At 42.7% G+C, this 22,919-nt stretch overlaps 1 protein-coding gene across 1 annotated transcript in view; it reads left to right on the forward strand.

Annotated features, from left to right (window-relative positions):
• Positions 1 to 4,749: 4,749 nt before the first annotated feature.
• LOC123746275 (uncharacterized) overlaps positions 4,750 to 22,919 on the forward strand; it is an 81,590-nt gene continuing 63,420 nt past the window's right edge. Inside the window, exon 1 of the mRNA XM_069315034.1 lies at positions 4,750 to 4,870. Within this exon, the coding sequence (XP_069171135.1) occupies positions 4,859 to 4,870 (12 nt within the window). The 5' untranslated portion in view covers positions 4,750 to 4,858. The remainder of the gene's footprint in view (positions 4,871 to 22,919) is intronic.

Genomic DNA, 22,919 nt, shown 5'->3' on the forward strand with positions numbered 1-22,919 from the left:
CAAGCTGGTAGGTTCTGGATGCTATCATGTGAGTTCAAGGCTTGCATGGTTTTAGTAATTTTGGACTTTAATTATTTTTTGTCAATGCTCTGTTTTCATAATAAGTATCTGCAATTTTAGCATACGTGTGTTAGGGGATATTCATTGCTTAATTTCACAACTAGTATATTTAAAAACTAATTGCGTGTCATTCTCTGGCTAACACAGCATGCAGGGGAGAATAGGATGTTTGGTGACTCAGAGAAAACGGGCTTTCTTGAACCAAGCTTAGACTTTGCTATCATATTTTACATCACATTTGCCACATTTCCACCGATTTGCACTATATTAACTTAAATTTATCCAGCGGGGGGAAACTTCTCTAGCGAGGTTACACGATTTAACTGGAACTAAAGATCCGCCCTGCTCATTGTCAAGACTATTGTACCCCCTTACGGTCGTGCATATTCCTGTTGAATGTCCTGTCTTCCAGGACGCGCGCCTTGTTTCCCAACTGTTCCTCGATAGAATTCTTGGTAAACCAAGATACCTTTTGATATTTGCTTTATGCGCTTTTGTTCTTGTATTTACATCCTTAGTGATATGCGCATTTTGAATATCCCGCACATTTGATGGTGCTACATAGCTTTCTCGGCTTGATTCTAGTTTACGGATTAACCTGCAAATGCCTTAACGTTAGAACTGTTGCGGAATTACCTGAAATTAAGGTATTTTAGTAGAACTGAGCATACAGAAACGTGTAGTACATTCCTTTGTTAAAACAAAGAAGGGTCACGCAGTCTGGTCTGCCATCCCCAGAGCAGCAAAGGCCGGGCGGCCGGCTAGGAGAGGACACCCATGTTTGATCTAATTCAATGTTCAGCTATTAACTGAATATATAATTCAGAGCTCGATAGCAAATTATGAGAATTTCGCTAATGACTTTACAAATTATTCACGGAAAAAAATAAGTTCTGTTTTCTTAATAATGGTATTTTCCTGCTTCTATGGAGGTATCTTTTAATTCTAAATACTCTGCAATAAATTTGCCCTCCGATGCAAAAACTGAAATCCCGTTAAAATACACTCCTAGTCAGATGTATTGATAGTATTGCATCGTTGCTTATTTAAAGGAGAACCGATGCATTCGAAAACAGCGCTTTTTGATACAATTTCAAGGGGTAACTGTAGTATATTTAGTCACGTTAAAGACGTGGTTAAGAAAATATATTTATATTCGATATTAAATTTATAATTGGTGACATTTAAGTGAAGTAAATTGATTCAACTTTGTCGTACGCATTATAGTTCAAATTACGAATTACAAAATACAAATTTTTATTCAGGTAAAGTACATACATACAAGGTAAGATACAAAAGTTGATGGATTTATAGATAGAGCTAGTACATACAATGCCTAAAGCCACTATTACGCAAAGCGTTTCGGGCAAATTATTTTAATTACAGAATATGACGAGACACAGGCAGTTTTCTCTTCATGGTAAAGGCTTGTTCACTGAAGAAAAAATACTAGGATGCTTAATTAATTATTTAAAACGGAATTGCCTGGTGCCAGGACTAGTCTATTTAACTGGTATAGACACTAGCATTATAAGGACTTCTAAGATGTGTGAATAGCCACAATCAACAAGCTACTAGTGCTGTCGGTATACATATAGTTGAAATATAAGACTAGCAGAGGTCCCCCATAGAATGTCCAGTCGTACAGACGAGACTTTGTCAACGGATTTCAAACCTAATAAATCCTAACCTAACAATATGTAGACTTAACAAACAAAATACCGAATTAGTATATAGATACACCCCATATGGGTGTATGGGGGATTAATAATAATTTAAACTAACATTACCGGAGTAAACAAATTAGGAACAAGTTTAAGCATCGTACCATATCAAGTTGAAAATAGTATTTAATATTTAACCTTAGTCATATAAATGAATATATAGACCATATGGCGATGTGACTAGTAAATACGACAGTTTTCAAAGCATGTAACTTACAAAAATATTAAAAACTTTATATATATAAAACAAAATTATATCCGTAGTGCTTGCTCGAGTAACGCCATATTTGAGGCAAATCTCGCGACTGTGTTTATTTACGAGTGCATAAATTAAAATGGACCCCCTCATCGTATATAGCCAGAGCCACTAAGCCTCGTACTGGGCCTCGACGAGGACTGGAAGCCAGCGGCTTGTCGAAGGTATATAGTGCTGATATAATGTTTACCTGCATGATATTTGGACCAATATATGAGGCGGACGCTCCCAGCCACAAGACGGTATGTGCTTTCAAAACCAGTTTCAGTTTCTTTTTATGAATATCCGCCAATTATGTATATGTATATGGTATATACACCTGTATATGTATGCAGTAATACTCGCATACATACAGAGATGATGCAGGTACAGTCAGTGAAACAAGGAATACAGTTATGTGTTGTTTTTTGGATAATACAGTATATTAATACACGAAACTACTTAAATTTCTAGTTTCCCTTTTTCATTGTGGTTACAATATACACTTACGGGTGCTTTTTGACTACTAGTCCATGGTAAACATAGCGAAAATACTTGAATATGACGAAAACTACGATAATTAATGCCTTCTTACACCGCTAACCATGTTCTATTTTCAACTCTATTTACCTCCAGAAAAGAATGCATTTCGTCCTCAATACGGAACGCAAAGGAACAACCCAATCACAGGAGAACAGTTGTTTTGACAGCCAATGAAAGGTAGACCTCTTGGTTTATCCTAGGTTAGGCTAGGATAGAACAGTTTACCGTCAGATATCAGCTTGTCCGAACAAATATGTTAAGGGCAAGTTAGGCTGAAAGATAATCAGTTTTATCTCTAGTTGCAAACAGATGTCGTGTGACAGGGCTGCACTAAATATAATAGGACTCTGTATTCTATTTTGTAACCAATTAGCTTACCGGTGTGTGTCCAGATAATGTTTTCCATTCATCAATCGTTCCTTGTACCATTAACACTGTCATATGCCCCCTTGAAAAGTGACTATGCCAAGCCTTATGCCCTAAAAATAATCTTACAGCAAGAGTAAACTATCACTTAGGAAGTTTGAAAATATAAATACGTCATTAATATATTTTAAACAATGATGTCAATATATTCCCGCATCAACAATACACGCCAAGCTTCACAATATATTTACCACGGTTTCATCAGCTGGCGAAATATAATTCCTAATAATTCATTGTGTCGGGGGGACAGGAAGCCAGAATGTATGCATACACATTTAGCTTTTATCGAGGTCCCCCCCCTCCTCCCCCTCTCCAACACCGAATTACTGACCCCGCCCAGAATGCAACCCCCACAACAAGCTGACTAACTCCCATTAGTACCTACTCACTGCTAGGTGAACAGAGGCATTAGGTGAAAAGAAATGTGTGCCCAACCATTTCTGTCCGCATCGCAATTCATGCGTTCACTTTTATTTCTGTCATGATGAGAAGTTGAGCGAGACTAGGCGTCTCTAACCTTGAAGGGTGGATGGTTAGGAGCGACTAGGGACCCCACCCAGAGAATAGATGGATGGAGCGGATGAACCCGTTAGGACCGAAGGACCTATCCTAAGAGTTCAGCAGACCAAGTACGGGAAGGTCATTAAGCCATCAAAGAAAACCAAACTAGGCGACCTGATGTACCACTGCTCCATACCTCCTCCTCCTCCCTACCAAGACGGCCCAATTTCCCTTGCCCCGTATGTAGCTTAGCCTAGCATTTTAAAAGCACTACAATCACCTTCTGTGGTTGATTGTTCAATAAATCCGTGAACTGTACGTTTGACAAATCTCTCACCCTGTCCATGGAGGACAGAAGAAAATGTATATATGGTGGTTAGCATTGTAAATATGTGGCCACGTCTGCGGTAGAAAAATAATAATAATAAAAAAAAAAACTTTATCCGAGTACCGTGTTAGTATGCTACGGTACCATGAATGGTACCTCTGTTAAGTTACGCTGACTTGTTCAATTGTGCAATACATCAATAATATAACTTCAAGTTATCTAGAACAGTTATATATATATATATATATATATATATATATATATATATATATATATATATATATATATATATATATATATAAATGTATAACCACAATGGGAAAGGGAATTAAGATATTATTTGAGTGCGTTTGTGAAAATCAACACGTCATCAAAAGTGTAAACAATAAAATACTTTAATATATATATATATATATATATATATATATATATATATATATATATATATATATATATATATATATATATATATATATATATATATATATATATATATATATATATATATATATGCAGGAGAAAGGGAGGTAATTTGTGTGAAGCGAAAAACACGGTCATTGCAATATAACATATAAATATATATATATATATATATATATATATATATATATATATATATATATATATATATATATATATATATATATATATATATATATATATATATATATATATATATATATATATATATATATATATATATATATATATGTATATACAGTATATATAATATGGGGCGCTGGATGAGGCTTCCTTTGAAGAGATTAGTTAAATATTATATTAAGTTACATTGGGTATTAATTTAACATAGTGTTGAATAATGATTTGAAAAAAAGATGAACAATTTATCAGTCACCAACATTCAACATCAGCTATACCTGAATTTACCTGATGGGGTAAGTGCCGTATACGTATGAGTACCGTTTAAGCCCCGTTACATCAACGGTTAAGCTCCGTTATATCAACGGTTAAACCCTGTGACATCAAGGAAATCCGTAGCTCTGAGGTGTTAGAGAGCTTCAGTGGACCACGAAGAGTGCAATGGAATCCAAGGTAAACACAGCCATTTGTTAATTAAATAACCTTAGGGAGTATTTTTGCGTGTGTTTATACTGGGTGTTAGTTCACTAACCTCGCGACAGGTGCCGCTGGTGTTTCCCCCACAACATATGTTTTCTGGGAGGGAGGAGTCCTTGGAGGTGAAAACCTCATTGCATTCCTCTATATTTTATCAAGTTTTCTTATGTGTGTTTTTTTTTTTAAGATGCGGGCTCTACATTGGGGGGCTGCATATTGTAGAATTAGGCCTTACGTAGGTGATGTACAGCGATCTAAATGCCTCCTTATTTAGGTTTCTGATTTTTGCCATTGTACAGTGTACATTGTACTGCCTTCGGTGTTAGGTTTGGTCTTTTAATTTTGGCGGGAACAGGACGACTGTATGTGTGTGTGTGTGTGTATGTGTGTGTGTGTGTGTGTGTGTGTGTGTGTGTGTGTGTGTGTGTGTGTGTGTGTGTGTGTGTGTGTGTGTGTGTGTGTGTGTGTATTTACGCTAGGCTTGTATCTACGTCCTCCCTCCCAGGTCTACTTTTTTTTGTTTAGTTAAATACAAGGAAGTATTTCCCCCTCCCCCCCCCCCCCCCCACTGTGAACGGCTCTTGGTTCTGTCTTATTTTCAGTTCTTTCAAACAACCGAAACATGAGTTTCGGTTGTCTTAGAGCCTATTCCCGCTGTCTGTCTCTCTCTACACCTGTAATATTTGATTTAAACAAGATCCGATGTGATTTATAAGGAGTCTGGAACGCTGTTGTGCTCAGCGCTGCATGTAACAGTCTGATTTACCGCCCAAAGAACGACGTGGTTCATATAGAGTGCGGCGTAGTTAATGTATAACTGGTGAAGTGAGCTAATGATCACAGGAGCTGAAACTGCTCGATAATCTGAAGTTTTTGCTGAATGGCAGATGCTCTTCAGAACGCCAGTGCACTTCAGAACGCCAGTGAACGCCAGAACGTCAGGGCGAACGCCAAGAGCTGCCTCGGGGCTCTTGGCGGCCTTGGAGAGCTTACAGTGACTCCGTGTAGGTCAGTAGATGTCAGTGGGTCTGTGGGTGGGTGGGTGGTCAGCGGTTCACCTGGGTCCATTGTGGGCTCTCTCTCTCTCTGTCTCTGTCTCTCTCTCTCTCTCTCTCTCTCTCTCTCTCTCTGTCTCTGTCTCTGTCTCTGTCTCTGTCTCTGTCTCTCTCTCTCTCTCTCTCTCTCTCTCTCTCTCTCTCTCTCTCTCTCTCTCTCTCTCTCTCTCTCTCTCTCTCTCTCTCTCTCTCTCTCTCCTGACGCCCCTGCACCTCTCGCTCTCTCTTGCACACTCTCCCTTTCATCTCTATTTATTTATGCATCAAGATGATAAGTTATCTGAAGGGGGAAAAGATGCTAGCCGAGGGGTCAGGGTGGCCGTGATGGGGCAGAGGGACTGGCTGGGAAGGGGGATGGGATGGGATGGGAAATGGGATGGGGGCTAGAATGGTTGGGGGCAAGACAGGCGTCAAGGAAGGGAGAAGTTTGTTAGAAGGGTTTAATTAGTAACACACACACACACACACTCGATCCCATTTCATACTTCTTCCAGCTTCCCCTTCCAAGGGTTATCGAGGCTGTTATCCTGTTATCACCCGTTATCTCTCCGTCCATATTTCCTCATGTTAGAAAAACTTGTCATAGATGAAAAGTGATGTTTTGTCATGAGGATGTTAGAGAGTTTGATGTTTAGTGTGTAGGATATGTTGTGAGGTGGTGTAGACGAGGCTATGTTGGATCAGGCTCATATTGGACAGGATCAGGCTCAAATTGGACAGGATCAGGCTCAAATTGGACAGAATCAGGCTCAAATTGGACAGGATCAGGCTCAAATTGGACAGAATCAGGCTCAAATTGGACAGGATCAGGCTCAAACTGGACAGAATCAGGCTCAAATTGGACACGATCAGACTCAAACTGGACAGGATCGGTGAAAATTGGGAGGATGATTCCTGCTGCCGTTCACATGATGAACTCATCAAGTGAGGCTGGACAAGCAAGTCTTAGATGAAGGAGATGACTTAATCTGCGTGGGAAAGAGAGAGAGAGAGAGAGAGAGAGGCTGTGGTGGAGATTGCTGTTTATAAGACACTATTGAAGGGGGAGGAAATTGTCTTCTGCGGATATCGTAGTGGGTGACCCGAGGCAGCTTTGTGCTTACGGATCCGAGTTCAAGTCCGCGATCATCCGAGATTAACCAGCTATCAAAGCCATTTCAGGTTTACATGTGTCATTAACGGTATATATATATATATATATGTATATGTCAAGATAAACTCACTCAGGATTGATAAAGAGATAACGACCGGAGACTATTCATAGTTTTATATGATATCCACCAATCAGAGTGTTGTACGACTGGTGCTGCCCAATCACCTACGGCTTCCGAGGTCACCCCACGTGACGTCAGCCAGTAACTATGTCTTCAACGTTATTTAGGATAACGTATCATTGATCCATATGGTTGATAACGGCTGATAACGATATGGTGATTAGGCTTTATTGAAAACGATATTTAAAATCCAATGGCTTTGTCCATCCACTTGTTCTGGGTGGTCGAGCGAGGGCCTTGCTTCCTGCGGGGTCTGAGTTCGATCCTCCATGGTTTATATGAGGGATATTACCCTAACCTAACCTACTCTACCCTAATCGAACCTAACTTACCCCTACCCTACCCTAATTTAATCTCCGATGTCTATACTGATGCTAATTTATTGAATTTGGAGTTTTGGGTTTGAGATCCTGCAATGGAATTTGCAGGTTAGATAAAGTTTTATTGAACGTTCATGCACATAGGCACGCCCCCCATATAACACCCATACGCCCCTATACACCCCTCTAGACGCCTCATACAACACCCCAGACGCCACCATACACCCTTTAGACACCCCCATACACCTCCAGACGCCTCCACACAGACTTAGAAGCCTCCATACACTCCCAGACGCCCCCAATACACCCCCACCACCCCACACACACACACACACCTCTCCGCTCCATTAGAGTGAGCACAGGTGTACGCAGCAGTAAGGACGATAATTACTCTCAGCGACACAGGCACATTGACCTCTACGAGCTGCGGGACAATAATTCGCCAATCCTCATTCGAGATCTCTTCACACTTCCTCATAGAAATCTCCTCATTGTTTCTGACAGGAAATCCAAAATGGGCACAGTAGCAGACGACCCCTTTTCCCATAACTACGGGATCACCATAGCCCGTGCTACTTGTTCCAAGTAGCGAATCTTAAACAACAACAATTTTCCCATAGCTCATTACCCGCTAGTTTTTTTTTTTGGTCCCCCTGGAACACGACTGGACACTTCGGTTTACCACCAGGTGCCCAATTACTGCTGGGTGAACAGAGGCGCAGTGTTAAGTAGGACAAATCTGCCTGGTCAGGGCTCGAACCCAAACCAGTTCACCGTTTTGGGTTTTAAACTAAACTTTGCCTCATGAAAACCTAACTTTGCCTCATAAAAAACTGACTTTGCTTCATCAAAACAAACTTTGCCTCATAAAAATCGAACTTTGCCTCATAAAAATCGAACTTTGCCTCATAAAAACAACTTTGCCTCATAAAAATCGAACTTTGCCTCTTAAAAACAAACTTTGCTTCCCCCCCCCTTACTCCCACTTGGGCTGGACGGTAGAGCGACGGTCTCGCTTCATGCAGGTCGGCGTTCAATCCCCGAAGTGGTTGGGACACCATTCCTTTCCCCCGTCCCATCCCAAATCCTTATATATATATATCCCTCTTCATCCCTCTTCATATATCCCTCTTCATCCCTCTTCAACCCAGTGATATATAGTCGTAATGGCTTCCCCCCCCCCCTTACACCTACCCCCCCTCCCTACATCTCCCTGACCCCCTATTCCCTCCCCCCCTTGTACGTCCCCCTTCTACAAGCAGTAACTTGGGACGGCTGCTTGAGGTCTTCAACCTTCACAGTTCCTCGGCTGTTGTTGCTGGCGCCTGGGTGGGGGGGGGTGGGGGGTGGGGGGTGGGGGGGAGGGGGTCATGGGGTTAAGGGGGGGGGAGGGGTAGAAGGATGAAAGAAAGGTGAGGGACAGGAGCTGGGGATGGGTGAGAGGGGGTAGTGATGGGGGGTGTGAAGTGTGGGGGTCTGGGGGGTTAGGTGGGGGGTGTGGGGTGGGGGGGTGTGGGGTGGGGGGGTGGGGGAGGGGGTTAAACTAGCCACATGCACAAGATTGCGTGCATATGCTGGGTACACACACATGTTAAGTGCGGGTGAGTATGTTGCTATGTTGCTGCTCCTTGTCCCACCCCTGGTGTGTCACCCCTGGTTCTGGTCCCACCCCCTTGTGTGTGTCCCCTTGTGTGTATCATTTAAATTGTAAGTCATATTTATATGTTAAATCTCTATGATGCACTTGAGTCTCGACTGTCCATCCATGCCCTCTGGGTCTACTGGAGCTCATTGTAAACATTTCCTCATTTTTCCACTCTGTCAGTCCCCCCCCCCCCCCCGCTTCCCCTCCGAAGTATTTTATATGTCTCTATCATGTCCCCCCTTCCCATCTTTCCTCCTTTCTAGCGTCATCAGGTTTAGTTGCTTGAGTCTTTCTTCATCCCTCGCAACTCTGGGACAAGTACCGTTCCAAACTTCTGCGTCTTTTCGAGTTTCCTTATGTGTTTTTTTTTTTAAGATGGGGCTTATCTTGAGATGATTTCCTGAGGTTATCTTGAGATGATTTCTTGAGGTTATCTTGAGATGATTTCTTGAGGTTATCTTGAGATGATTTCTTGAGGTTATCTTGAGATGATTTCGGGGGTTTTTAGTGTCCCCGCGGCCCGGTCCTCGACCAGGCCTCCACCAGAAGGAAGCAGTCCGTGACAGCTGACTAACACCCAGGTACCTATTTTACTGCTAGGTAACGATTTACTGCTAGGGCTCCAGGATGGTGCGGCATACTCTAAGACTGGCCTCACATAGGCGGTATATAGTGATCTAAAAGCCTCCTTATTTAGGTTCCGAAAGGATGTTTTGAATTTTGCCAGCGTAAAGTTGACGTTATTCTATATATATATGAGTCTCTGGAGTTAGGTTTGGTGTTAAGTCCACTCCCAGGTCTTTTTCTCTGGTCGTTATGGGAAGGTAGTTCCCCCTTCGTCGTGTATTGGTCTTTCGGTCTCCATCTTCCTCATCCCATTTCCATCACCTTACATTTGCTGGTGTTGAACTCTAGCAACCGTTTCTCGGACCAGCTCTGCAGCTTGTTTAAGTCATCGTGGAGATTCTTACAATCCTCATCTGGCTCGGTCCATTCTCATTAGTTTCACGTCATCTGCTGACATCGATATATAGGACATCAACTCCTGTGTGTGTGTGTGTGTGTGTGTGTGTGTGTGTGTGTGTGTGTGTGTGTGTGTGTGTATGTGTGTGTGTGTGTGTGTACTCACCTAATTGTGCTTGCGGGGGTTGAGCTCTGGCTCGTTGGTCCCGCCTCTCAACTGTCAATCAACTGGTGTACAGGTTCCTGGACCTATTGGGCTCAGTGTGTGTGTGTGTGTGTGTGTGTGTGTGTGTGTGTGTGTGTGTGTGTGTGTGTGTGTGTGTGTGTGTGTGAGTGCGTGCGCATGTGTGCGTGTGCCTGAGGGTATTCATGGAAGTATCTTATCCATTTTAACAAAGAAAACGGGAGTGATGTGGTATACCTTAACCGTTCTCACACAACCCAACTGTTGTGGGGCTGAGGAGCAGCAGCACCTCATCCCTAAAGCTTCTCAGAATGAGTATATATATGTCTGTGTACCTTAGCCCATGTGAGTTTACAAGGTCGGACTTCAGCTGCTGGGTCCCGGCTTTCCAGTTCTCGTCAGAGGCTTTCAACTCTCTTAGTTCGCGATCTGTGTCTATCTGTGTCTATTATCTATTGTTTAGATTTATCTACTCACTGCTCTCGCATGGGATAGGTGGGTAGTCACTAGTTGTAATTGATGGAATGAGCTACGGCTCTTGGGACCCGCCTCTTTACCCCTTAAGTGTGTCTGTGGTTCGTAGCCTATTAAAGGTTCCTCTTATGACCTTTTGCTTGAGTACCAACGATGCTAAACAATCTGTCTTTGTTTTCCCCGTGTCTATTCTCTTGATAATTTTGTATGTGGTGATCATGTCTCCTCTTTCTTCACTCTCTCTTCCAGTGACGGGAGGATTTGGTTGCTTAATTCAGAATATAAGACGATAGGAAACTATACAGAAGATCTGTTGACTCATGCCACGCAGCTCCTATGTAAGTTCAACTAAACTCATTCATATATATGTCTAACCTACGCTTGAAACAATCCAGCGACTCTATTATGTTACCCGGTAATTTGCGCATATATCAACACCGATATATTCCCAAGCCAGTATTTACCCAGTTCTTTTCTGAATCTAAACATGTCCGATTGGAATCCATTGTTTCTATTTTGTTCTGATGTGTTTAACTCCTTATGAGAGTTGAGTGGTGTCCCGTCTTCCCAGCACTCTTTGTCATATAACGCTTTGAAACTACGTGTGTGTGTGTGTGTGTGTGTGTGTGTGTGTGTGAGTGTGTGTGTGTGTGTGTGTGTGTGTTCCCCAGCGCACCTGGAGCCGTCACGCCGGATGTGTGTGTGTGTTTATATGATGTTTTTGCGCGCTAAAAGGGAACAGCAGGAGCATACGCCATGAACGAGAGCATTTGCGCGCCAAAAGGAACCACGTACTTTGGCGGGAAAAGCGTCTGTACGCTCGCCCGGAAGGAAGCTTGTGCACGTGTACCTATGGCACGTGTGGGTGGCTGGATATGTACGCGTAATGCTGAAGTATTAAAGAGGGAGAACGGGATTGTAGAGCTAGGACACATTTTTTATTAAACCTATTTCGCAGGTTTGCGTGTGTGTGTGTGTGTGTGTGTGTGTGTGTGTGTGTGTGTGTGTGTGTGTGTGTGTGTGTGTGTGTGTGTGTGTGTGACCTCTATCCCGTGACCCCGAGGCATGACCTCATATCATGGGAACACGAACCAGCTTCCACCATCTTCCTCGCCTCTTCCGTCTCTCTCAGAGAGAGAGAGAGAGAGAGAGAGAGAGAGAGAGAGAGAGAGAGAGAGAGAGGCAGGCTCTGGCGGCCAAGACGAGAACGAACGATAAAATACGAAACTCTCTGAATTCCTCCCTCCCTCTCCCTTCACTAACTCTCTGTGGATGTTCATAATGTTTCGCTTGCAAGTGGCCTTTGAATATTGCTCGCGATGGGGGGCAAGAGGAGGCTATAGTGTAGTATGACTGTTAGTTCCCGTCCCATGTAACAGGGAGGGAAGGAAGGAAGTATGAAAGGCAGGGAGGGGAGTAGAGAGAGAGAGAGAGGGAGGGAGAGAGGGAGAGGGAGGGAGGGAGAGAGGGAGAGGGAGGGAGGGAGAGAGGGAGAGGGAGGGAGGGAGGGCGCGAATCAGAGAAAGCCAAGAAGCTAGAGGGAAGGGGGGTAAAGGGAGGGAACTAGAGAGAGAGAGAGAGAGAGAGAGAGAGAGAGAGAGAGAGAGAGAGAGAGAGAGAGAGAGAGGGCTGGCAGAAGAGATGGATGACCGGAAGACGGACTTGGCGGCTAAATAAAATTGACGTTTATGCAAAATTGGCGGGAAAGCAAAATTGGCGGGAAGGCAAAATTTGGCGGGAGATTTAAAAAGAAAGAAAGGGGGGATTTCGTGAATAACACGAAATTGGCGGGAGCCCGGCTAGGCGGGAACACGAAATTGGCGGGAAGACAGAATTGCCGGGGGGCCTAGTTTGGCGGGAAGAGGGAATTGCCAGGTAGCCTATCATAGCGGGAAGATAAGCTTTACGAAATATAACTCTCCACTTGAATCTGTACGCTGATACAAAGCAATTGCAGCCGTCAACCTCAATTATTATGAACGAGGAGGTGGTTGAGATAATCTGTATCAACTTGACTAATTGAGGGTTGTAAGATGTTCTCATCCCTTGTTTGATTATCTGTTCCGTGACATTTAGGTTTAGACTGGGTACAAGTGACAGGATGAACAACCCAGACGGAGTTCTTCCTATTGGGGCACTACGGGCTCACCATAGCCCGTGTTACTTGGAACTTTTTGTTCCAGGTACCGAATCTTTAACAACAACATATTGAGGTGGGGGGGGGGGTGATCATGTTGCCACACACACACACACACACACACACACACACACACACACACACACACACACACACACACACACACACACACACACACACACACACACACACACCACACATAGGAAGTAGCCAGTAACAGCTGTGTAACTCCCAGGTACCTAATTATAGCTATTTCCTGAGCTTTACCTCTTAGCTCTATCTAGAAGCCGGCTATTTTCTGCAATGACTCCTGACCTATTTCTCTATAATATCTACTTTTAAAATTATGAATAGAGCTTGCGTCTACACCCTGTTCGTTTAGTTTATTCCACATTCCCACTAATCTTACGCTAAAAGTAAACTTTCTAGCATCTGTTTGACTCAGCTGTGGCTTCAATCCCTGCCTCTTGTCCTGTTGTGAACATTTCATCTTTTTCCTCTCTGTCAGAGAGAGAGAGAGAGAGAGAGAGAGAGAGAGAGAGAGAGGGAGGGAGAGAGAGAGAGAGAGCATGCGCATTGGACGTACCCTAGGTATGCCAGGTATAGCCAAACTTGTTTCGTCTTGGCAAGCGGTTACGTAACTATGCTGAGAGAGGGGAGGGGCGCCCCCTGTCACAGGAACAGGGGGCCTTTACCCCTTAGAGGACGGGGGGGAGGGAGAGGAGGGACATGGACGGACCGTTACATACACGTCACAGATTGCTTCGTCACACTCCTTCCAGTGCGTGACGCTCTCTAAGAATTCATTTGTTTTCAACTTTTGCCTCGAAGGTAAGTTTATTGGGGCATCGCTGCTCGTCCTGTGAGGAAGAAAACCCGCTGTGTTGTTCATCCTGTCACTCGTATCCAGACGCAGTTGAAACTTCAATTGCCTCAAGGGTTCATCAAACAAGGCGATTAACATTTAACAACCCTTTGAACTGACGTTATCTTGCGTGTTCCAAGACAAGGAATCTTTTAATGATTGAATCTCTACTTGACGGATCATTTTTCCCATAGTGTGGAACTCTGTCTAATTCACATCTTTATATGACGTTTTAGAAGGGCAGATGTGTCTTAGATGTGTCTAAGACACATCTGCTCCTTCAGCAGCCAACACATCTGCTCCATCAATACACTCAGCAGCCAACACATCTGCTCCTTCAGCGCCCTCAGCAGCCAACACATCTGCTCCATCAATACACTCAGCAGCCAGCACATCTGCTCCTTCAGCGCCCTCAGCAGCCAACACATCTGCTCCTTCAACACACTCAGCAGCCAGCACATCTGCTCCTTCAACACACTCAGCAGCCAACACATCTGCTCCTTCAACACACTCAGCAGCCAACACATCTGCTCCTTCAACACACTCAGCAGCCAGCACATCTGCTCCTTCAACACACTCAGCAGCCAACACATCTGCTCCTTCAACACACTCAGCAGCCAGCACATCTGCTCCTTCAACACACTCAGCAGCCAACACATCTGCTCCTTCAACACACTCAGCAGCCAACACATCTGCTCCTTCAACACACTCAGCAGCCAGCACATCTGCTCCTTCAACACACTCAGCAGCCAACACATCTGCTCCTTCAACACACTCAGCAGCCAGCACATCTGCTCCTTCAACACACTCAGCAGCCAACACATCTGCTCCTTCAACACACTCAGCAGCCAGCACATCTTCTCCTTCAGCGCCCTCAGCAGCCAACACATCTGCTCCTTCAACACACTCAGCAGCCAACACATCTGCTCCTTCAACACACTCAGCAGCCAACACAACTGCTCCTTCAACACACTCAGCAGCCAACACATCTTCTCCTTCAACACACTCAGCAGCCAACACATCTTCTCCTTCAGCGCCCTCAGCAGCCAACACATCTGCTCCTTCAACACACTCAGCAGCCAACACATCTGCTCCTTCAACACACTCAGCAGCCAACACAACTGCTCCTTCAACACACTCAGCAGCCAACACAACTGCTCCTTCAACACACTCAGCAGCCAACACATCTGCTCCTTCAACACACTCAGCAGCCAACACATCTGCTCCTTCAACACACTCAGCAGCCAACACAACTGCTCCTTCAACACACTCAGCAGCCAACACAACTGCTCCTTCAACACACTCAGCAGCCAACACAACTGCTCCTTCAACACACTCAGCAGCCAACACATCTTCTCCTTCAACACACTCAGCAGCCAACACATCTTCTCCTTCAACACACTCAGCAGCCAACACAACTGCTCCTTCAACACACTCAGCAGCCAACACAACTGCTCCTTCAACACACTCAGCAGCCAACACATCTTCTCCTTCAACACACTCAGCAGCCAACACATCTTCTCCTTCAACACACTCAGCAGCCAACACAACTGCTCCTTCAACACACTCAGCAGCCAACACAACTGCTCCTTCAACACACTCAGCAGCCAACACATCTTCTCCTTCAACACACTCAGCAGCCAACACATCTGCTCCTTCAACACACTCAGCAGCCAACACATCTGCTCCTTCAACACCCTCAGCAGCCAACACATCTTCTCCTTCAACACACTCAGCAGCCAACACAACTGCTCCTTCAACACACTCAGCAGCCAACACAACTGCTCCTTCAACACACTCAGCAGCCAACACATCTTCTCCTTCAACACACTCAGCAGCCAACACATCTGCTCCTTCAACACACTCAGCAGCCAACACATCTTCTCCTTCAACACACTCAGCAGCCAACACATCTGCTCCTTCAGCGCCCGCAAGCATCACCCCTCAAGCAGCACTCCTCAAGCAACATCTTGCAAGCAAGAAACCCCCTCCCCCCCCCCACCACCCCCTCCTCAAGCAGCATCAGTTATGGGAAATACAAGCAGAACACATGGTACATGGATAGCATGATACAGCAGCATTAGTTACAAACAAACAGCTTATTTCACGACTCAGAATTCTCCCTACATGCCTTAGGAGTCAGTGGTCCCAAAGTCCTTTTGGGAAGTGTTAGTTTCTAACGTTTGACTTAATCCTAAACCCCTAATCCAACCCTCAAAGGTCGTCGTGACCCACAGGCGCGAAGTAGTCGCTGTACTCTTTCGACGGTCGAACTCTCTCTTCTTGTAAGGGGTTACTAATTTAGAAGTACAGAAGTACTTGATTTACTTGATTTGTGCGAGTTCACTGGTAATATTCCTGCGGCCTTGGGGTTAAAACGTGCGTGACTTCCTCAGTCTGACACGAGGAGACATCTCCCGTCACGCAGGGTGCAGTCGCACCTCCACAGATCTCCAGTATCATCTATTGATACTGGAAATGGCTCAAAAGGGCCACCACTTATGGGCTATTCATGCCCATGCCACCTTTTGGGTGGCTTAATCTTCATCAATCAATCTCAGTCTGAGCCACTGTCAACAGAATTAATTGCTTCACAAGTGGTGTTCTAGAGCTGGTGCGCTTCGTTCAGGGATGATTCCCCGGAAATGTTTCGGCAATTATAACTTGGAGGTATTTGGGCTGTAGGTAGTTCCAGCTGGTAGGTTTGATAGTTCAGATTTTGTCTCATGATTTGGCGCAATTCTCACATGAATGTCGAAAATTTATGCGGGCACTCCAATAGATAGCTGTTAGAAAATGTCTATCAGAACGTCAAACCAAGAATGGACTCATACCCGTTTTCAAATATCTAGCGACAGCTCTTCTGACATTCTAGAAAGAATGTTAGGATTCCCATTTTCATTTTTTTTAGTAAATCAGGAATCATTATCTTTATCACTTACAAACATTATGACAAGTTGGAATAATGGACCCGGGTTCGATTCCAGGGCCAGGACGATGCATTAGGAGTGTGTTGCCTAACACCTGATTTCTAGCTCTCTCACTATGCAGTAGCTCGCTTCCTGGGAGTTACTTAACTGTTGTGGGTTGTATTCTGGACTTATAGACTCAAATAAACCTAACAGGCTTCCTGTATCCAGAGAAGGTGGGGGGGGGGAAAGAGGCCTAACGGATTTTCGTGGATTTGAAGGAAAGCAATGAAACAAAATTCCTCTAATTCAAGAGGATCCTACAAAATCTAATTATGTTATTAAGGTAGATTTATCATGACTTATATTTATTAGCTTAAAACAATTTTCTTAAAAGCTAAACAAATATATTCTTTTCACAGAGATTAGCTAACAATTTTTAAGAGTATTACATAATTAAATAGTACTGTTTAAAAGTGTTCAGGGATGTGGTATATTTATTAACTCGTTGACTAATAAAGTTACGTTATACTCGACTATCTAGACCAACTAGATGTATTTTTTGGGCTATAATATCATAGTTTACAAATGTCTTAACAACAATAGTATTGCTTACGTTAGCCCTGAGATGATAAAACACCTAATTTACAACCTTCCAGGATAAGATAACATCGTCTATAATCCTTGTAGACATGCATTAGAGGATAATAATCCACCATGCTTGCACCTTCAAGGATAAGATGATAAGTACGTGTCCTAGCAGAGGTGAAACACGGGTTCACCATAGCCCGTGCTGCTTGGAACTTTATGTTCCAGGTAGCGAATCATAAACAACAACAACAGAGGTGAAGATTATTATGTATATTCAGGAAGAGTGTTCCGGGCCGCAGGTTAAGGTGTTGCTAAGTCATATTGTGTTGCAAATGTGATGAATTTGTTGTATTACTGTTTGTCTGTTGTATATATGTAAGTTTATATTGACATGTGTTGTATTTGTAGTCTGGGGCGTTTCTGTGAATGTATTTTTTTATTATGAAGTTAGCAGTAAAGTCTTATTGTTAAAAGTTTATAATAAGAGTTAGATATGTGTTTTTTAAGGTAGTATAAGATTTTAGTAATACGTGTGTGTTCTTGGACTGTTCATGTGAGTGTGTGTATGTGTGTGTACTCACCTAGTTGTGCTTGCGGGGGGGTTAAGCTCTGGCTCTTTGGTCCCGCCTCTCGACTGTCAATCAACTGGTGTGTGTGTGTATGACAACCTGTTAGGCAATATCTAGCTAAGAACAGAAGCTTTCGCCAAATAAGCAAAGTAATGCAATAAACAATATGTGACTGACGGCTTAAACCCAATCCCAGACGTGACCATGTATACCAGATACCTGACCATGTATATTATAGAAGAGATCTGACCATGTATATTATGTCAGAGATCTGATCATGTGGCAACTTCTATACCCTCTAGCAGGTATAGCAGCAGCTCCTCCAAGATTATTATAGTTTCTATGCCTATCTAACCTGGCTTCTAGCAGGCCAGAGACATATTAGATTATATCCCTCTTTAACCTAGGTGTTAGCAGGGGGAAGGGATTAGATTATATGCCCCCCTGTTACCTAGCAGTAAAATAGGTACCTGGGTGTTAGTCAGCTGTCACGGGCTGCTTCCTGGGGGTGGAGGCCTGGTCGAGGACCGGGCCGCGGGGACACTAAAAAGCCTCGAAATCATCTCAAGATAACCTCAAGATAACCCTACTAGCGATACAGACACGATTCTAAACCAAATACCTCCTAGCAGTTTGTAATTTCTTGTACATGATTCTAGACCATCTTCCACTTGCATTCTCTATTTTGCGACAGCAATTATAATTAAAATCTCAATTATAAAAAGTTATTCTTAAAAAAAGTAGATACTCAGATACAAAAATCTTGATAATTCAAATGATAATAGCAAATGATAAGCAAATGATAATTTTAAAAAATAATAACTCGAAGCCTATGAACTTGTTCAAGTTCAAGTTCAATCATATATATATATAAGCGCTGTTATGACATTTTTGTTAAAAGTCTCACACACACACACACACACACACACACACACACACACACACACACACACACACACACACACACACACACACACACATACACACACAGGGGCCTGACGGCTGAATGGACAGCGCTCGAGATTCGTAAGTCCTAGGGTCCGAGGACCGATCCCCGGCAGAGGTGGAAACAAATGGGCAGTTTCTTTCACCCTTATGTTCCTGTTCACCTAGCAGTAAATAGGTACCAGGGAGTTAGACAGCTGCTACGGGCTGCTTCCTGGGTGTGTTTGTGTGTGTGTACTCACCTATTTGTACTCACCTATTTGTGTGTGTGTGCGCGTGTTTGTGTGTGTGTGTGTGTGTGTAGGGGGGGGGTGGGAAATCAGTTGATTGATTGACAGTTCAGAGGTGGGCCCAAAGAGCTGGAGTTTAACCCCCGCAAGCACAACTGGGTGAGTACACTTGCGTGTGTTAGAGCGAAATACTATGTAATAGATTTAACAGAAAGAACAAAAATAAATGGGTTAGAAAGGCGGGGTCCAAGAGCTAATAGCTTGATTCTGCAGACACAAATATTAAAACAGTCAATAGATGATATCTAAAATAAAGTAGATCAATTAAAGGAGAGCAAATGAGGTGAAACAATACATATATTTCCAACTTTAGAAATTAAATTTCATGGATATGATAACGGATTCACGGTACCAAAGTGGTTATCTTGTAATGTTTGTAAACTACAAGTGTTGAATCATAACCACTAACCTTAATTATAAATATAAAATTAAGGTTTCAAAGAATTGATAAATCTAGAATCGAATGAATCCACCAACTTCTTAGCATGATTAATTTCTTCTTTCTAGCGGTGAGAGAGAAAGAGAGAGAGAGAGAGAGAGAGAGAGAGAGAGAGAGAGAGAGAGAGAGAGAGAGAGGAAAGAGAGAGAGAGAGTAGGAGAGAGAAGGAGGAGAGAGAGAGGAGTGAGAGAGAGAGTAAAACTTCAAATCAAGAGTGGACATCAATCGAGACAATATAAACTGAGAAATGAAACCTACCCATGGAGAGTTAAAATTATAATCCCCCATTTAAATGAACACTTCCTTTTATCAACATACCAAGAAATAACAGTTATAAAAAGATTAAGATGAATGCCCTCAACCAGGGGCCAGATTCACGAAACAGTTACCCAAGCACTTACGAACCTGTACATCTTTTCTCAATCTTTGACGGCTTTGTTTACAAGTATTAAACAGTTAATGAGCTCCGAAGCACCAGGAGGCTGTTTATAACAATAACAACAGTTGATTGGCAAGTTTTCATGCTTGTAAACTGTTTAATAAATGTAACCAAAGCCGTCAAAGATTGAGGAAAGATGTACACGTTCGTTAGTACTTGCGTAACAGCGTCGTGAATCTGAAGCCTCGTGTTCAACTGAATAACGAAAACATAGAATATAGAACATTTTGGACTCCTCTTAACCTATTGTTACACAGAGTAACACAAACACACAATACAGAACACACTGGACTCTACTTAGCCTATTGTTCTCCCGAATAACAAAAACAAACAAAAAAACAGGGAATTTGGAACAAACACTGTGACGTCACCAGGAGTTTACACTCACATGTTGAGTGTAAATTCCTTACACAGCTGAAGGTAAAAGAAGTTTTTTATTATTATTTTCTACCACAGACGTGGCCGGACATTTACAATGCTAACCAGCATATATACATTTTCTTCTGTCCTCCATGGACAGGGTGAGAGATTTGTCAAACATATAGTTCAGGGATTTATTGAACAATCAACCACAGAAGGTGATTGTAGTGCCTTTAAAATGCTAGGCTAAGCTACATACGTAAAATACATAGATACACAGATTTATGTATGCTACATATAGTGTTTGATGTGTCTCTTACAAAGTGTCATTAATGTGCATTTACAAAGGTGAAATGTAATTCTGATCAGCTTCCACATATACTTTATATATACATGCATACACACACATATACATATATACACGCACATACATTTGTCTCTCTTACTCTGACAGGGTGAGATAGAGTAAAAGGTTTACACATATGAATAGAGAGAAAAAATGAGAAGATAAAGGGGAGACTCAAGCAATAATACGAAGGACTGAAATGTGTTAAAATACACAACCCCGTTATCTTGATGTGTCGCACCGCACACAGATTGATTGATCAATAAAGATTAAGCCACCCAAGAGGTGGCACGGGCATGAATAACCCGTAAACCGCACACAATATAGATGTTTAACTTATAACCGTAAGCGTATGAACCCTTACATCACCTAACCTATTGAGGCCGATGCATAGAAAACGTCAACCTTTAGGTACTTTTAATTTTTTACTAATGTGCCGGCACCACCAGGACCTGGATTCACGAAGCAGTTACGCAAGCACTTACGAACCTGTACATCTTTCCTCAATCTTTGGCGGCTTTGTTTACAATTATTAAACAGTTAATGAGCTCCGAAGCACCAGGAGGCTGTTTATAACAATAACAACAGCTGATTGGCAAGTTTTCAGGCTTGTAAACTGTTTAATAAATGTAACCAAAGCCGTCAAAGATTGAAGAAAGATGTACACGTTCGTAAGTACTTGCGTAATTGCTTCGTGAATCTGGTCCCAGATCTCTTTGTGTCTGCCTGTCTCTCTCTCTCTCTCTCTCTCTCTCTCTCTCTCTCTCTCTCTCTCTCTCTCTCTCTCTCTCTCTCTCTCTCTCTCTCTCTCTCTCTCGCTCCTTTTCCTTTCCTTATCTTTTCCCATAATCTCATTAATAGCACTATAAGAACTAAGATATGTTCATCACATCTTTACAATCCAGAAAGTTTAGGACAAAAAAACATAACATTAAATTTTATTCAGGCTCTAACGGGGTATTATGATTTGATATATATATATATATATATATATATATATATATATATATATATATATATATATATATATATATATATATATATATATATATATATATATGCTTTTAATTTTGGCGTGATTAGCGAGAACAGATGAACAGTTCAGCCTGAAGAGGAGAACAGATCTGAACATCCTGAAGAGAACAGATGAACAGTACCGGCATAAGAGAACAGATAAACAAAACAGCCTGAAGAGGAGAACAGATGAACAGAACAACCATAAGAGAACAGATGAACAGTACAGCCTGAACAGGAGAACAGATGAACAATACAGCCATAACATTAGAACAGATGATACAGAACAGCTATAAGAGGAGAACAGATGAACAGAACAGCTGTAAGAGAACAGATGAACAATACAGCTTGAAGAGGAGAACAGATGAACAGTACAGCCATAACAGGAGAACAGATGAACAGAAGTCATAAGAGAAGAACAGATGAACAGAACAGCCTGAAGAGGAGAACAGATGAACAGAACAGCCTGAAGAGAACAGATGAACAGTACAGCCTGAAGAGGAGAACAGATGAACAGTACAACCATAAGAGAACAGATGAACAGAACAGCCTGAAGAGGAGAACAGATGAACAGAACAGCCTGAAGAGAACAGATGAACAGAACAGCCTGAAGAGGAGAACAGATGAACAGTACAGCCATAAGAGGAGAACAGAGGAACAGTACAGCTTAAGAGGAGAACAGATGAACATAAGGAGAACAGATGAACAGTACAGCCTGAAGAGGAGAACAGATAACCAGAACAGCCTGAAGAGGAAAACAGATGAACAGAACAGCCTGAAGAGGAGAACAGATGAACAGTACAGCCATAAGAGAACAGATGAACAGTACAGCTATAAGAGAACAGATGAACAGAACAGCCTGAAGAGGAGAACAGATGAACAGTACAGCCTGAAGAGGAGAACAGATGAACAGAACAGCCTGAAGAGGAGAACAGATGAACAGAACAGCCTGAAGAGGAGAACAGATGAACAGTACAGCCATAAGAGAACAGATGAACAGTACAGCTATAAGAGAACAGATGAACAGAACAGCCTGAAGAGGAGAACAGATGAACAGTACAGCCTGAAGAGGAGAACAGATGAACAGAACAGCCTGAAGAGGAGAACAGATGAACAGAACAGCCTGAAGAGGAGAACAGATGAACAGTACAGCCATAAGAGAACAGATGAACAGTACAGCTATAAGAGAACAGATGAACAGAACAG

This window comes from Procambarus clarkii, chromosome 80, assembly GCF_040958095.1.
Source record: "Procambarus clarkii isolate CNS0578487 chromosome 80, FALCON_Pclarkii_2.0, whole genome shotgun sequence".
Classification (NCBI taxonomy): domain Eukaryota; kingdom Metazoa; phylum Arthropoda; class Malacostraca; order Decapoda; family Cambaridae; genus Procambarus; species Procambarus clarkii.